At 41.9% G+C, this 18,128-nt stretch overlaps 1 protein-coding gene across 4 annotated transcripts in view; it reads right to left on the bottom strand.

Annotated features, from left to right (window-relative positions):
• Piezo2 (piezo type mechanosensitive ion channel component 2) overlaps positions 1–18,128 on the bottom strand; it is a 368,801-nt gene that overhangs the window by 284,460 nt on the left and 66,213 nt on the right. For all 4 annotated transcript variants that reach the window (XR_013103651.1, XM_076912558.1, XM_076912560.1 and 1 more), the window contains exon 2: positions 16,127–16,222. Coding sequence is in view for 3 of the 4 variants with exons in the window: in XM_076912558.1 (XP_076768673.1) it covers positions 16,127–16,222 (96 nt within the window). In the remaining variant the exon portion in view is untranslated. The remainder of the gene's footprint in view (positions 1–16,126; positions 16,223–18,128) is intronic.

Genomic DNA, 18,128 nt, shown 5'->3' with positions numbered 1-18,128 from the left:
TAGAATACACACACAAAGAACTAAAACACTAAACAAAAAATTTCCAACAATCCAGTCAATAAGTGGGCAAATGACATGAGGTGAATATTCCCAGATGAACTGCAAACATCTAATAAACTTGGGAGTAATTGTTCCACCACACTGGACATCAGAGAAAAGTGAATTAAAAGTACATGGCGATCCCATCTCATCCCATTTAGAATTGAAGTCAGTAAGATAAATAGAAGGAATGCTGGGGAGGATGTGGGAAAGAGGAAACTTAGACACTGCTGGTGGGAATGTCAACTAGTCCAGCCACGGCGAAGCCAGTAGGACAGCTCCTTGAGATACTAAAACCAGGTCTACAATAAGGCCTAGTTACTTTGTTCCTTAGCATTTACCAAACGACCCCAAGTCAGCATGTCACAAAGACACTTATACATCAGGATTTCTTACTTACTGTTCACAATGGCTACATTAGAGAATCAACCTAAGTGTCCAATAACAGGAACGGATAAGAAAAATATGGTATCATAAACACACAATAGCAATTTTTTTAGCCACTAAGAAGAATGAAAGGATGTCATTTGCAGAAAAATGAACACAAGTGGAGATAACCATATTAAGTCAATTAAGCCAGTCTCGAAAGGACATACGTAGTGAACACAGAGATCTTTGGGCTCGTAGACATACTATGGAAACCGGGGATGATATGCACATAGGGTTTTTCCTTCAAATAAAGAAATACAAAACCTGTTTTGTGCCCAGAAGGCTGGAGTAGATGTGCTTCCAATGGATGTGCTTTCTAGCCTGGTGACCTTTGCACTGTCTTTGGAGCTAGCAACTTCTTTGGCACTGGACACTCCTCCAGATCCTTATCGTAAATTTGTTTTGTTTTCAGTCAATTGTATATCTGCTTTTCACAGTCGATCTATAGAACTCGTCTTTATAGACTTTACAAAGAGTTCCGACTTCATCACATCTGATCTGAATTTAGCTTATTTGTTCTGCAAGGCGAATTGTGTCGGCTTTCCTGTGCACGCAGGATTGAGCCAGTCATCACCAGAATAAGTTTTCACCAGATTGTGCTGTGCTTACATATGCTTAAAATAAACCACTCGGCATCACTGAGTCATGCTGTGACACATTTCCTTCTTGCTTCTGGTGGCTCATCACTGTACTGTCCCTGAAGGTCACAGAGACCCCTGCCAACATAAAGTATATATTTTCTCTTATTTATGGTTCATAGATTTTCAGATACATAAAATCACATATGTATATATGATATGGAAGTTGAAATGTGGAAAAGAACAAAGGGAGCTAACAGGATGAGTGGAAAAGGAATCAGGTAGACTTACATGGTTACGGTGTGGTACAAGATAGAACTATGTGGTTGAGGTGGGGGATGGGGTACACCTGTATGGTATTTTAAATCAGAATGGACCCTTCAGACTCACAACTTAGAATACTTCATCCTTAGTTGCTGGGACTGTTTGGGAATGATTAAGTGTGGCCTTATTGGAGGAAGCATATCACTGAGTGCAGGCTTAAGGTTTCTAAAGCCCACACTAGTCCCAGCATGTTCTCTGTTTTCCATTTGTGGATTAAGATGGGAGAGCCCAGCTTTTGCTCCAGCCCTCTGTTGCTGTGCCTTTGGTCAGCTATCAAAAATTTTAACCCTCTGGAAACATAAGCTGGAGCAAACTCTTTGTTTATAAGTTGCCTTGGTCATGGCTTTTTATCACAGCACTAGAAAATGTAACCACTGTAACTGACAATGTGTACTTGTGAGAAAGTATCCTCTTACAATGTCACATACCATTTATATATGCAATGAAAGCCAAAACCAAAACTTTCATAATAATAAAAAAAATAAGCCAGGCAGTGATGGCACACACCTTTAATCCCATCAGTTGGGAGGCAGAAGTGTTTGGGGCCAGCCTGGTCTATGAAGTTAATTCCAAGACATCCAGGGTTTCTTTTTCTGTCCAAGACAGAGAAACCTTGTCTTGAAAACAAAAGAAAAGAAAAAGAAAAGAAGAAAACTGAATGCTTCGTACAATGCTCCTTGCCAAACTGCTGTGCATGTCAACCCTGTGATGATTTAGACCTCATTAGACCTGATTCTTAAATCGAACATTTGACACTTTCGCCATATGATCTCAAAAGACACTACTAAATGCAAAATAAATAGAATCCATCACTCAATAGGAAGCAGATAGCATTAGATACAGGGTCTTCCACGCCATGGTACTCTCTAAACTGCTACAATAACAGCCCATCTTGGAGAAAATTCCAAAGAGTTGGCAAGTTGCATGATATCTCTCTCTCTCTCTCTCTCTCTCTCTCTCTCATCTTTTGTTTGAGTTTAACCAGCCCTCACGTTCTAGCAGAAAACTTGTCTGGTTGACTTATCATGTGCAGAGAAGCTCACAGGGTGGCTGTCAACAAACACTCAGTGGTGGCTTGGAAGGGAACATGGGGCCGGGTTCTCACGAGCCTCAGGCTATGTTTCATTGACCTGTCAATACTTGAAAAGTGGTTATTATGAACCTTTGCTTAAAGGAACCTTATTTAATGCACACTGTTGATTCAATAACATCAGTTTGGCTTATAGCCAGCAGCATTATTATATGAGCTGAAGTCAAAGGTAGATCATAGTCTGCTTACACTAAGGAGTATCGGACAGCAATACCTCACATGGAGACCAACTAAAAATATGAAAGCATCTAAAAAAACAATACGACATGTGAAGGCAGCATTTAAGAAAGTAGAGTGTCATCTTATACCACATCAACGCCACCAGAGTATAAATACCACAGGTATCTGTAATTTTCCAGGCAACAACGTCCCAATCTCTCCTTTCCTTCCACTTGGCCAGTCCCCCATTTACCAGCAAAAACATCAGGTAACTCAAATTTCTGTGCTTCTAGGCACACCTATAAGTGACTCTGATGACACTTAGATATTGATTTGAAGGTTACAATCTAAATATAGCAGGGAGATGAATTCACTATACAGAATCTGTGAATAATGATAATTTAGCTGTGTTTAGACTTCAAAGTATCTTCTATAAAGTTAAATGTATACCCTAAGGTCACTCACTGCACAGTGAATGTGTAGATTATAATGGTTATGTCAATTATTTTTTGTTGCATGATTACTTCCCAGCATGTCAGTTTGGAAATGTAGAGGTCTCAGACATATTAGTCAGATGGATGAACAAACTGACATCATATCCACCTGTACTAATTAATTCCTTCCTATCTTTTTGTGCGAAATTGTCATGTAGACGAATGTACAAAGTTTTACAGTTCAGTTGTGTCAGAACATTACACACAACATCAAAAAGGGAGCAAATCTCTGGACCACAAATATTTTTTAATTTCCCTGGCAACCGCTCACCCATCACTCCTCCTTCCAACCAGCCAGCCTCCCATTTCCCAGCACAAAACCCTCCCACACCCAATTTTCAGAGGCTAGGCTCCTTATTCCCTGCAGTGCATGTGCTGGCCTATACAAAGCCTTTGTAAAAGCCTGGACTGCTGAATATTTGATGACTAGCATATGCTTCAATGAGAGACCTGTTCCTGCCCATTTGCAGCCTAAGCGGCACCTTGGCGCTGTTCTATGTTTGATGGGATGGACTAGGCAAGTGTTGAAAAGCATCGTTTTCAATGAAAATGCTGATAGAGCATTGTTGCTTCCTGACTATGCCTAGCTGTTACAGGAGTCTGGTACTAAATAAATAATTAGCCTATATCATAAGCAGCTAGCAATTCACCATGGAAGTAGGGACGGCATATGGTCCCATGCAGCAGCCAGGCAGGTGCCCCCCCCCCAGCTAGGTTTGCTCAAGCTGTGTCTTATCAAGGAATGCTTCTTGATAATGCCAACTCTAATGCTCCAAGAGCCAGACTTGGCCTTCTTTTAGCTTTAAGTCCAGGAGGAGGTAGCCCTGATTCAGCTCAACTGCTTAGTCCTGGATGGAACAGATACCCTGTGGAGATCAAAGCATCCAGGACCCTTCCAGATAGGTCTACAACAGAATCTGCTGTGCTAATCCAGCCACAGTGATGCTGGATGTGTGAACTGAAAGGAAACATCTCAAGAAGGTTGGAGAATGTGGGAAGGAAGGGTCTTCTTAGGAAAGGGAAGCAAAGTCCCCCATGTGGAAGTTTGAGAGGGAGCACAAGGGACTGCAGAGAACATGAAGAGGTCATTAGGCATAGATAGGGCTGTGTTCTTTGGGAGATTGCTTATCAGTCTAAAATATATTCCTAAAATACTCTGCTGTTTTCTGCATGGTGCAACGACCTTATGAGTGAACTTCTTAATATCCTAGGTCATGCAATTATAAGCTAGAACATTCATCTTCAGTCAACAAACCAACACTCAGAATTCAGCCTTCACCTACCCTCTAAAGAGGGCTCCATGTAGAGTGTGATCTGTGTTGTCCTGCCTCCCTGACAGGGTCTCCAGGGGTCCCCTACCTCAATGGTCCCTACTTCTGCTGTCCTTGGCATCGGAAGATGAATGCTAACATGGCAGACTTGCTAAATTGCCAATCTACCTATGAAAAGAATCCCCTCAAGACATAGACTCACAAGTGGATGCTGTAATAGGCATATGCTCAAGGCAAGTGATTGGAGAGAAGCTGGTATGAAAAAAGAAAGGTATTACAGAATGAGAAGTTAGGGTGTTACTAAATATGGCAGATGTACCAGAAGATATTCAGATATAGATATTCTCTCTCTCTCTCTCTCTCTCTCTCTCTCTCTCTCTCTCTCTCTCTCTCTCACACACACACACACACACACACACACACACACACACCCCCTATAGAATGGAGTCATGCAGAGTTATTCAAGGATTAGGTAAGGGGACATGATGGGACCCACAGTGACCATTCATGGAAATGGGAGCCACACTCAAAAGCAGAAAGGGGGAGCCTGGGGTAAGGTAGACCTTTTCAGCTGAGATGCTATGATATAAATGAGCCTCTGCTGCTAACAGCCCAGGCAGATGAAGGGTCAATGCCTGGTTCTCAAATGGTCAGGGATCTGGGCAAGAATTCACTACAGTTAAGAGTCAGGACATTCCCACAAACAACTGGAGAAAAAGGTTTCCAACCTCCCTGGCATTTGAACAGTTTTCATTTTGCAGATAACCATGTGTCCCCAGGAAAGCTGTGACAGAGGTGAAAAGGCTGATATTTGATGGTGGCATTCCTTTATACGTTCCCAAAGGAGCTCAGATAAGGGCTGGGCAGACTGCTGTGGAAGGGAGAAAGACATCCTAAAGTCTGACGTTCACACGTAGTGCTGAACACACATACTCCCATATTCAGGCCCTGTTCCTGTGAGGTCTAGGACCCTGGAAAGGGAGTCCAGGACAACTATCATGGGGGCAACAGCCAAGTCTAAGTGGGCAGCTGTACAGTTTGGGTGGGTATCCTCTAAGGGCCCATGTGTTGAAAACTTGGTCTCTGTTCTCTAGCACCATCTGGAGTTTGTAGAAATATTAGGACATAGAGCTCTCTCTCTCTCTCCTGGCTGTCAAGTAATATCCTCTACCACATTCTCCCACCAGGACATGCTGCATCATTCCAGGCCCAAAAGAAACAACATTACGCAAAAGGACTGAAAACTTTGAAACCATGAGCCAAGCTAAACCTCTCCTGCTTGTAGGTTGCTGACATGCCTGAGTATTTCATCATAGTGACAGAAGAATGAGTGTAGGTGACACTGCACATCATAACATATGCCATCACATCGGATATCACACGCCACATTTTAAAACATGACAGCCTTTATTCTAGGTTGTCAGAGGGGACTGTGCTGACCTATCCCGAAACACCTCACAGCATCCATAGCATTTGCAACTCAAGTGTAGAACATGAGCATAAGCAAAATCAAGAACTAGATGAGGGAAAGATGTGAAGGCGGGGATGTCTCACTCCAGAGCTGCGAGACTGAAAGAAGTGAGGCTCCACTACCAAGTTACTTATAGAACACACTTCAGATATTCAGCACCCAATGAGCCAAAGCAAACAGATGCATGCTTTATGCCAGCATCCATTCCTGCTCGATACTGAAAACGTATACCAAATCGCTGTTTAGATTTCAATAATTGTCTACTTATGTGCTCCGATGCAAGGAGAGAGCATGCCTAATGTCCACACTTATTTTTACTGTTGTTATCAGAGCATACGGGGGGGAAGAAATATCTACATAGATCCCTGCATTATTCATATTAGAAGCACTCCTTTAATAAATTAACTCCGCAGACTGTTAGCTTCCAGCATTACTCAGTAGACTCTGAAGGTGTGTAAGGACTAAGGAAACACTAGGTGGAAGAATGCTTGCCTCGATCCTAGCAAGCATGCTACCACCTGCTTAGCCTTCCTATAACTGTAGGTAGCCTTGCCTAAGAGCTCGATGTGAGATTTGATTTTGAGATTTTCTTCCCTATACATCTATCTAAGTCTAGGTATATGGATATGTGTAAGAGAAATTGCACAAATAACGCATCCATCTTGGCTAATAAGTAAATTCAAACTTAGTCTTTTGCAGGCTCTGAAGCAAGCTAGTTTCAAAACTTAAAAAAAAAAAGATTCAAATAATATGTAAGTAAATCACATTCAATAGAATATTCTTAAATGGAAAAATGAATTTTTAAAGTCAGAGGAAAGCAATGATTCCTTCCTTGGTTTAGATTAGATGTTCCCCACCACCACCACCAAAGGCTACACAGAGGGGATACTGATGCTAACCTTGTCCATGGAGAATTAGGAGGCGGGGTCCTGTTGGAGGAAGTACTCACTGGGAGCATGCCTTTCTCCATGGTATTTTAAAGGCCCCGCTGGCCCCCAAGAGATAAGCCCTCTCCTCTGTCATAGCTTGCACCCCTCTGATGCTCTCTCTGCCTTCCCCAAGGGACAAAACAATGGAGACAGCAGATCGTGGACAGGAAACCCCGAAGTTCAGAGTCAAAGTAAAGTTTTGCTTTCAGCTATTTGGTCCCCAAGACAGAAAACCAGAAGCCTTCTCTGCAGCTATTCTTACATCGACTGTGCATACATCACAACCCTGGCTCAAAATCACCTGTGGAGCTGCCCCTTGGCGACTCTATCCAGAAACATGCCAAGCTCAGCAGACATAGAATCAGAGAGCTGAAAATTTCAGTAGCTTGCCCAACAGTGCAGAGCCAACAGGTGGTGGAGCTGTGTCCTGCTCACCATTGCAGAGCGAGTAGCCTCACACAAGGTCTGACACAGGGGGATGATCAGAAATGTCTGTGAACTTCATAATATGAAGGGCAGATCCACAAACTGAAAGCAGTTCAAGTGAATAACACATTATAATCAAAATAGGGGGGTTGCTGCATAGATACTGTTTGTCAGAGCCAAATAGAGAAACGTTTCATAATCTTTTCTATTGTCATGCACTAACACAACCTGCTGTTTCCTGAACCAAGAATTATGTTGCCTGAAAGTCCCTCTGGCTGCCTGCATGCCAAATTCACAATAATGGGATAATAACCCACCCCATCCTACAAAAGGACAGAAACCCTAAACATTCTATAGTCGATTTCAAAAATAGAGACATGAACTTCTAATTACTTTGGTTAGCACTCTTTTGGGTGGTGAGCTGATCTTATTGGGCAATAAAACACTTACCAAGTAATTTATCCAATTAAATATTTTCTTGCCGTTTGGATTATTATGACATAGTAAAACATAGTAATAATAAGCCTAATGGTCTAAAGACTATTTATAACAAAAACCAGATGCAGGCTGTTTTAAATAACTGCTACTATTTCCGTTCTAATGTCTAAACACAGCTTTACAAGTTACAGACTTCTTTGCCTCCTTAAGTAGAGAAACTGCACATCATTTTTCTTTTTTCCAGGTGCTGTTAGTGTTCTGGCTGAGTGTAGCCTGGGTCAGAACCTTGGATTAGGGTGATTTGGATGTGTATGGAGGTTAAAAAGATTTATAAGATTATGTCATTTATATCATTTATTAATAATAAAATATAAATATCATATATGTGTATATATGTATATATATATATATATATATATATATATATATATATATATATTTCAGAAGGTTAGTACTACTTTCTGCTGAAGTAGAGTCCTATTCAGAGTTACATAAAGAAAAATATATTCTTCTTTTTGATCATTCTAAGACAACTTTGGCAAAAGTTTACAAGCATTAACCTGGCCTGCTGTAATTTCCACCTGCTTATGGTTGTCAACAGGACAAAGCCCTTCCTTTTCTACCCTTCTCTGCCCTTGCCTTCCCAAAGCTGCAAGAGATCCCACTAAACAGGAAAGATGCCAGCAATAACGTCAGGGTGTAAATGCGAGTAAATGAACCAAAGGAACCACTCCCTTGGTTCAAATAACAAAAGCAAAATTCATTCGAAAAAGAAAAGCTATTCATAATTATTCTAAGTATGAAGATAAGCAAAAACCTCTGTAAACTGCACATCAAAACCTCTTCAGCAAATCTGCAAAAGCTGACATTCCACAGTTCTTCTGTTATTCCTTCAGGAATCTTACCAGCACTGGCAAAGAATGGGCTGTTCTCTGTGTTCTGCCAACTCCCACAAAGCTGCCACCATCATGGAGCACAGAAAACTCATGGTCCCTGGAAGTTCCTGTCTGACATCCACCTCTGGGTGTGAGCTTGTTATTGAAAGGTTTTAGGTTTGTGGTTCAGGGTAGTGGTTTAGGTAGTGGTTCATACTTTTGGGTAAAGGATTTATTAGAATAGTTACTAATGGTATGGACAGACAGGCAAACAGCATGGCGGGACTCTAAGGAGAGTTGAAGCCTGCCCATGTGGCAGGGGTAAGGTTCCTCCTTTTTAGAAGTTTTGTAGAGAGGGGAGGCTTCATGTCTGTAGTCAGTCTGTCTCTGAGTCCACACTGGTGGCATGGGGCAGGGAATACTACAGTCTAGAGAAGGGAGTCTTCCTAATGTGTGAATTACAGAATATGAGGGAAGGGAGGAGAAGGACAGGCTTGGTTAAGGTGAACCCTCTACCCAGACAGGAATATGACATCTGAGTCCCCTGATGTCTTGGTGTCTGGTTACCTGTGTTCCAAAAACTTTCTTGGGGAAGAATTAGAGATCCAGTCATTCTCCAGAAATCCATATACTTTGAGATTCTTTTAGAGGGTCAAAGACCCACTGGAAGACTTTAAGTAGAAGGTTGCCATTTTTTATAGCAGCTGTCATGAGAGAGAGGGAGACAGACAGACAGACAGACAGACAGACAGACAGACAGAGACAGAGACAGGCTGCAGGGTGTACACATGGCCACTTTAGCCCCAAGTCCCAAACCTAACACATATGCCCATACTCTCACCATGAGTATGCACTCAAGAAGACAAACACAAACAGAAATGACTTGCTGAAGAGCTAAGCAAGCGGATATCTGCAAATATTACACTGCAGATGGATGTGTGTCTCCCTCCGCAGACCGTGGGCTCATTTCTAGTTGTACTAGAACAATCGCCTATTAATCCAGAGTGTCTGGCTTGTAGCAGACACTGATGAAAGTTGCCCGCATCACTTCCCACTTCCGGCCACCCTCCAGGAGAGCACCTGGCCACAGGAAAATCTGAGTTGGATCTTGAGGATACCGTTTGGCTTCTGGTAGTTCTAGAATCAACCAGTTTCTTGAGATGCTGCCTTCTCACCTGGATGTTTCATCTGATAACAAGTGAGATCTCATGTATCCATCCACAAAAGTATCATGGTGGTCCATACATCTGCCATGGGTATCAGCACTATGGCTTTTACCCAAGTCAGCATCAAACTGTCTCCCTCATAGTGAGCAGTAATGTCCAGAGGCTGCTTTGGACAAAGCATTCTGCCCCTTTTCTCCTGAAAGCCACACAACCCATTTAGTGGCCAGCTTTATCCACATCCAGCTTGACTCTGAATGCTACCTGAGTCAGACTCCTCTCACAGGGACAGCAGTTCTCCACCACAGCTTTAACTCTCTTGTCTCCAGACAGAGACAAAGGGGAACCATGAAATCATGGTTTCTTAACCATGTTAAGAAAGTAACGGCTCAGCCAGGGTTAAGTAGGCAGCTTCCAAAAGCAGTTACACTGGAAAAGCCAGCACTCATAAAGCCAGCTGCATAAAACACGGGGTACAAAAGGGCTACTCCAGGGAAATGCCAGTCTTTCTACACCTCTTCAGCCTCCACAAAACTCAACACAGTGCCTCATGAAGGACGGTCTTTTGATTAATATCTGTTGAAAGGCAAAACTGGACATACTTAATGTGATATGTTGTCTATGTGAGGTACATATAAGCCATCAATCAATACCAATATGTTACAATGCCTCCCCTAAATAGACTCATGGTGTCTTTCCAGACCTGTGTGCTCGGAGCCAAGTAAGCTGTCAACCAAAAGTATTCACTAACTAACTTGGCTTCCTTATTTCCTTCTGAAACTCCAGAAAACTAAGCTGTCCAGAGTCACCATAGAGGCCAATAGCCAGAACATGCACACAGTATCCTGGGCTTACTGTCAACCCACCTAGAGCTGTGCCTCTACCTGCAATATAGACGGTATAGTTATATCTATCTATCTATCTATCTATCTATCTATCTATCTATCTATCTATCTATCATCTATCATCTATCTATCTGTCTATCTATTTATTTAATGGGTATGAATGTTTTGCCTACATGTATTTATGTGCCTGGTGCCTTCAGCAGTCAGAGAAAGGTATCAGATCCCCTATTACAGTTGGTTGTGACCTACCATGTGGTGCTGGGAATTGAACCCAGGTCTTCTGCAAGAACAAGTGCTCCAAATGTCTAGCCATCTCTCTGGCACCATGTAATAATGTTTTTAATAATATAGTATATCATTCAAGAGGTCACTGAGGGAATTAAATTAACTGATGCATGAAAATAATCAGATTTATTTAGTAGCTATTGCTACTAGCTCTCTATTAATAGGCCAATTAACCTAAATATTATTAGATATCTAGGGGCAAAACAATAAGGAACCTAGGAAATTACTTAATACTTTGCTTTTGTTTAGAAAGAACTTATACAGTCTTTCAGTGAAGATTAGTTATAACCATTAACGAGAACATTTTCTATATGCCAGATGCTTGGATCTAGCATCACTCTGACACTGAAACAAACAATGCTGAACTTCAGAACTCTGTGTTTGACGAGCACTAGTTATGGCCTTCTTTCAAACTACATGTTTCAAACACTCATCTCCCATCTGAATCAAATACAAACCCTGTTTGCCAGCACATTGTCCTCAGAATATACAGTATAGGAAACCTGGATGAAGAACTTAGCACCTCCCAAATTTGAAACACTGTGCCATGTGATGTTAATTACACACTAGTTAAAAAATTTAATGGAGGCTTGTCTCAATCCTTTACCCAATGCACTCTGTTTATGAACAGCAAGAAAATTCTCATTTCCTCTCCTCCAGTATTGCATGCTTAAATAAAATGCCCATCATTGTAATTGAACACACAAAACATTTTAGCAGACTTGATGTCTTCAATTACTCATGAATCTCTGATCCTAATGAAATCGAAAACAGCAGAGTCCCATGGCCTGTGGTACCCTGTGCTTCTGTCTCCAGAGGACCTGTGTATGCGATAAACTATTGTATGATTTTGCTGTTACAGAGGTCATGGTGAGGACAGCTATGTTCACAAATGCTTCACAAGCACTAGACACTGGGGTAAATTCATTCATTCTGTAAACATTGCCTGGTTGTCTCCCACAAAGCAGGCACAATTGTCAACACAGTAGTGTATCCCCCACTATCTTGATGTTCACACACAAGAAAGTAAAAGCACACTGAATCAATCTAGGGTAAGACCGAAGAGTCCAAGTGACCTTCATGCTTGCTCCGTCTCCAGTGAACCTCATGGCAAGGCTGTTTATTTGCAACCTGTGGTTCTTTACCTTGCAGATGACATAAAATAATGTTAGAATTTGATATAGAATTTGATATAGGTAAAGGGGCTTGGATGAGCAGCCCTCGTGAACATATAGAACACACTAGATGATGAAGACCCATTGCTTGAGAAATCCAGGGTAAGAAGCAAGGTCACCAGAAAGTGGCTTGTGAATGTAGAGGGAAATAGCTATGTACTTACTGTATTAGTCTATTCTGTGCAGCTGTCAGCAAGTGTCTGAACCCTAAAGGTAATGTACAAAGAAGTCTATTTGGTTCTGCACACTATACAAGATATTTCAGAAAAGAATTTGACAAAGTAAGAAGGCCTTTAGAGGACGTTATTCTGGAAGAACAATTAGGAACTCACATTCTTGAGGAACTAGGCATATTCAGCCATGTTAAAAAGGAATGACGACAAAGACCATTATCCCTAAGCCTGTGCACCACCATACATTAGATACCATGAACCCTTTCCTCAGACCATAGCACCTGAGAGACACACCCCATAGTGGGGAGGAATAGTAATGCTGATTCACAGACAGACATGCTGTCTGGATTCTATGGTTCTAGCAGTTTCCAATGGTTCTGTTACTGAAGCACACATGCATACACACATGCATACACACATGCATACACACATGCATACACACATGCATACACACATGCATACACACATGCATACACACATGCACGTGGGCACATGCATGCACACAACATACGCCTGGCTGATATGCCTATGCTGTTTTAACATTCTGTCCAGGTTCTTGGTTTTCTTATCACTTTTAATTAAGTTCTTATATTTAATATTCTTTTATAAAATACCTACGGTCATTCCTGATTTAAGTGAGAACTCAAAAGATTCAGCCCTGTTGAGATAATAACACATTTAAGGGTCTTAGCCACTTAATGAGTGAGCTGCCTAGGCTTCCACAAGCCGTTCCCAATGTTATTGGAAGGTGACCTCTGACCTCTCTTAACTCATTATTGCTTTAGGTAGGAAACACATCCAGGAAATGCAGGAAAGTACAGTACAGTCTGTTTTAAGTCTGACAATAGTCTCTGGAGCAGAGGTTCTAACCCTTCCTAATGCTGTGACCCTTTAAAACAGATCTTCATGTTGAGATGGCCTCCAATCATAAAATTATTCTATTGCTACTTCATAAATATCATTCTGCTACTGTTATGAACCACCTTGTAAATATGTAATATGCAGAATATCTGATGTGACCCTCTGAAAGGGTCCTTAAACACCAAAGAGGTTGCAACCCACAGGTTGAGAATTGCTGCTTTAGAGTCCCCAGTGAGAAGGGAGCGCCCAGCACCACTAGTATATAAAGGGCCACTTGGGCAGCCCACCTGGCTGTTGCAGAAAGGATTGCCCTGCTAGCTGTGAGAATGTGTTTCCCCTCTCCTACATGCTTTTTATTTCAAATCAAGAATTCTCTGATTGTATAAATTGTATTTCTCCCTAATCAAATAGTTCCATGTGTTTGTCTCAGGAGTTTTCGAGCAATTGTATTACCTTGGTATTTGTGTGTGGTGGGTTAGTATTGGGCTCAACACATGAAGAAAGCTCTCTTCCATGAGTAATTGGGAACATGTCCTATAAGGGGATTATGGGATCCAGCCCCTAACTAGTTTTTCAAAACAGAAGTTTTAGTGTTTGGGCAAATCAATCATCTTCCTTCTTTATCAGTGCATGCTGTAACCCAGGCACTGAAAGGTATCCCAATTCAGATAGTCTTCATCTTGCTGATGGCACCAAGCTCAAGATAGGTGGATGCTTCTACCCTAACCACCCACAACTGTCCATTTGCGATCAGTCTAAGGACTACATCAGAGAGTATACAAACTAATGTAGAAAATTGATGGTCCCCACACACCCGGCACCTCTGTGAGCACACTGAAAAGAAGCCCAATCACACAAGCGAAGATGTCCATCTACACAAGTAGAGACACAGAGCAGAAAGCACAGGAGCAGTCACCATACGTGTCCATCTTATGTCTAGTTTGGTGTATCTGAATTAATACAGCATCCTGGCAAGGCACACCTGCATCAGCTCCTGGGACCAATTCAAGTTCACATGTGGACTTGGGCATGGGCTTCCCAGGAGGGACAGTGTAGAGCTTGATGAGAACCATATGCTAATGTGGCTGTCAGCTGGTTCCTGAGATGTGGTTATGAACCCAGACTTTCACAGCTCGATGCATTTGAGCCTGAGCCCTTCCCTGAAAAGCCATGCTGTTCCTCTGTGACAGCTTGAGCCCATCGGCTCCATGCAGGCCGTCCCACCACCTAGGAATATCTAACCCACTCCGTCTTTCCACACAGTCCCTAGAAATGCATGGGTTTTGAGTCCTGTAGGTCAGGAAAAATATCATGTATATTACAGAAGCAAACAGATGAGGTTATGTTAACATCAGTCATGTTTCCTGGTGCTAAAAAGCAGGAAAACGGAAAAGGAAACACCAGGATGCTGCTTCCGAATGAGGATGTAGGGATTTCCTAGTAAGCCTGCTCCGCCCTTCTCTTCTGATGGGACCAGAATCAACAGGCACCCGTGGTCTTCTTTGCACACTGACCTTGTAAAATTTTCATTTACAGGATATTTCTGCACATGGAGGATTTTTTAGGTTTTGATTCGATGTTTTGATATGCCATATCCAGTTAGTGTCAGGGCCCAGTATACTGGGCTTAGCCCAATGGATGCCTCTAAAATTATTAGAGATTCAGGGTTATTGGTTGGGGGATAAAAAAATCTAAGCGCTGTCACACAAGGGTGAAGACAATTTTATTTACTTGATCCCCCCACATCGAACAGGAGTCTATATTGATATAAGAGCAACAGACAATTTAAGGGAACATGTATAAGCACCCACTTTAAAAGCACTGTATTCTGAATGCTCACAAAACCTTTCCTTGTAGCATGCATTTTAAATCCTGGAACGGGAGTTGTCCATATATAATAATCTCATTTCTGAGGCCAGAAATCCTATGTTGATCTTTTCAGAGTGACGTTATGGATTTGTTGTTTAATAAGGATCTACATAAACTTCTGTTCCTCCAGCTTTTCTTAACTTAGTCTACTAAGCGTGTAATTCAGAGTTATAATGTGAATGTTCTTCTGGGTCAGGGAAATAGCCATAGCATCTGTAGCTCTAACTACTGGAGCAAATGGTCAAAGCAGTTCCGTAATCAGGAAAGAGGAGAAAGATGAAGCTGTTTGCTGTCCTTTGTACGCTGTCTTTGCTGTTTCTCCAAAAGAGCCCATCACCAAATGGCAGGCACCACCAATGGCCTTTCTCACGCCACTGGAGGTCAGGACAAACTGAATTTCCTTTTCCTGTCATGGAAACACACAGCCGTTTCACTCACTCACCTACAGCATTTGGCAGGGTCCTTATTTCTTATAATGGCAACGTGTTACAAAAACAGTTTATTTCACCAGGCCCAAGGGAGCTTCATTTTCATATTTCTGGAAGAACTTCAACTAAGGACGATCACACACCAGAAGGCGCTACCTAATCAGACCCTCAGAAAACAGTCACTGTTCTTTTCTCTGCCTCACAGAACCATAAACAAGTATTGAAAGCTTCACAGGAACCTGCTTTAGATACTATCTAAAGTAAAGATACTACTCTCTGCTTTCACTGTTTACTTAAGAAATAGGTTTTTAAAAAGCAAAATGAAACAAACAAACAAAAAACTCAACTGATGTACCAGCAAGGAATGGCAGAAAACCAGGCCTCCTACCCAGTTCTCCCAGCACAAAGGCTCCAGTGGGTCCCATGTGGCTCTGCTCTTTTCAATGACCATATTGTCCCCAACAACACATCATTTAAATGCATATGCTAGTGTTGCCATACCACAAGCCTTATTTTAATGGACAGTAATGGGAGTTAGCTTTTATTAGGCACAGAATTCCCAATTTTCTGTCCTGTCTACTTAGTTAGGAGCTAATATAATAAGGTGAGTGGCTGTGTACATAACAAAGACATGTGTAACCAAAACAAATCATTCTGTTCTACTTGATAGTGGTTACAACACTGGGCATCCACTCCCTGTTGCCCAGATAATGTCCTTCTTCCTGAATAAAGACAAAACCCCAGGAGTCAAGAAACGCAAATCCAAGTCTGATAACTCTGATGTGGACAAGTAAGGGACCTTACCTTGCATCGTTGCTTTGGTTGGTTCTGAGAACAGAGGAATGAGCAAGAGGTAGATAAGGTAGACAAAGGAGAGCCCATTGTACCGGAATGCACATGCTGTGATTGGGAAGAGAGAAGAGAGGAACATGGCATTAATGACAGCAGGTGACACAACGGAACATGACGGTCATATCAGAAATCACAGGGCTTCATTCTCTGAACCAGTAGTTCTCAACCTTCCCAACACTGTGATCCTTTAATACAATTCCCCCATGTTACAGTGATCCCCCAATCATAAAATTATTATCATTGCTACTTTATAACTTCATACTTTACTTCATAACTGTAACTTTGCTACTGTTATGAATGGTAATGTAAATATCTGATATTTCCGGTGATCTTACGCAACCCCCGTGAAAGCATCATTCTCCTCCCAAAAGGGTTGCAACTCACAGGTTGAGAACCACTGTCCTAAAGAGGTAAGCCAATCTCAAACCAATAAACAGTATTCTGTGTTCGCCATTGTATTGAACATGATGTGAAACATATTACACACACACACACACACACACATACACACACACATACACACACATACACACACACACATACACACACATACACACACACACACACACACATACACACACACATACACACACACACACACACACACACACACACACACACACACACAAAACAACCAGATCTTTGCTCTTAATATCTAAGAATGAACTTAAAGCTAACAGAGTAGCTCCATTAAAATTAGTAAAGTAACTTGTTAATAAGTACACAATTTCAAAATGTGTAAAAAGAGAAAATGTGGGGAGGAATGGAAAGATTGGTATGAGCTCAGGACCCCCAGGGCCAAGTTCTCAGCACAAAGCAGGTAATAAGAGACAATGACAGGAGTCAGAGGACAAAAGAAAATGAGGAAAGGAAGAAAGGAGAGGGGCCAGGGATGTTTGTCCCCAAGTTGGAGACAAAGACTGCCCCTGGAGAGAGAGGCCACTGATGTGGCCCATACGAGAGTGGCAGTTTATGAAGTTAAAAAGAGGAAACACTGTGTTAGTACGCGGTAGTACATTTTGATTGTGCATGTTAATTAGGGCAGCCAAGGGGGACTTCTGGTTGTTGGACTTCAATACTTTGATAGTTGGGCCTTGGTAGTCAGTCAGCTTCAGGAGGAGGAAATAGACAAATAAAGGAAGAGACCTTGGTTGCTAGCTTTAGGAATATAATCTAGCCGGGCGGTGGTGGCGCACGCCTTTAATCCCAGCACTTGGGAGGCAGAGGCAGGCGGATTTCTGAGTTCGAGGCCAGCCTGGTCTACAGAGTGAGTTCCAGGACAGTCAGGGCTACACAGAGAAACCCTGTCTCGAAAAAAAAAAAAAAAAAAGGAATATAATCTAATGGTTCTTACAGAAAGGCAGAGGGAATAGGGAAGAAGAACACGGCCTGCCAGAGCCATGGCTGCCATGTTTGAGCTAGCTAGAGTCCCTTCAAAAAAGAAATTATAGAAACAATTGAAGTTAGATTTTTTTTAACCAGGCTTAAAATTTACTGTACTGCTATAAGATGCTTTTCATAAACTTAATTGTACCCATAAAGCAAAAACCTATCATATATTTGCAGAAGAAGAAAGGAAAAAGATTTAAAAAATCAAAACATTACCAAGTCAAAAAAGGACAATCGAAGCAGAGGAAAGAACAGAAGACCTTCTAAAATGACTAGAAAACAACGGACAAAATAGCAACAGTATGTCTTACATATCAGCAGCTACCTTAAACAGCCGTGCATTAAATTCACTAGGCAAAAGATAGAGGGTAGCCAAGTAGATGCGGGCGGAGCAGTTAGGGTAACAACAGATCTTCACCTTGCCCTCCTCTCCTCCTCATCCAGTCCTTCAGTCTCACCTTCAATTCTGTAGCAGACCGCCTGCTTTGGTCTCCCCACCCCTCTCAGCCCATATCACCAGTGGATCGCATAGATCTTCCTGTCTACGATGACTCAGCACTTATCT

The sequence above is a fragment of the Arvicanthis niloticus genome, chromosome 14, assembly GCF_011762505.2.
Source record: "Arvicanthis niloticus isolate mArvNil1 chromosome 14, mArvNil1.pat.X, whole genome shotgun sequence".
Taxonomy (NCBI): Eukaryota; Metazoa; Chordata; class Mammalia; order Rodentia; family Muridae; genus Arvicanthis; species Arvicanthis niloticus.
Note: the sequence above shows the minus strand (reverse complement) of the source record. Positions and strands in the feature narration are given on the sequence as shown.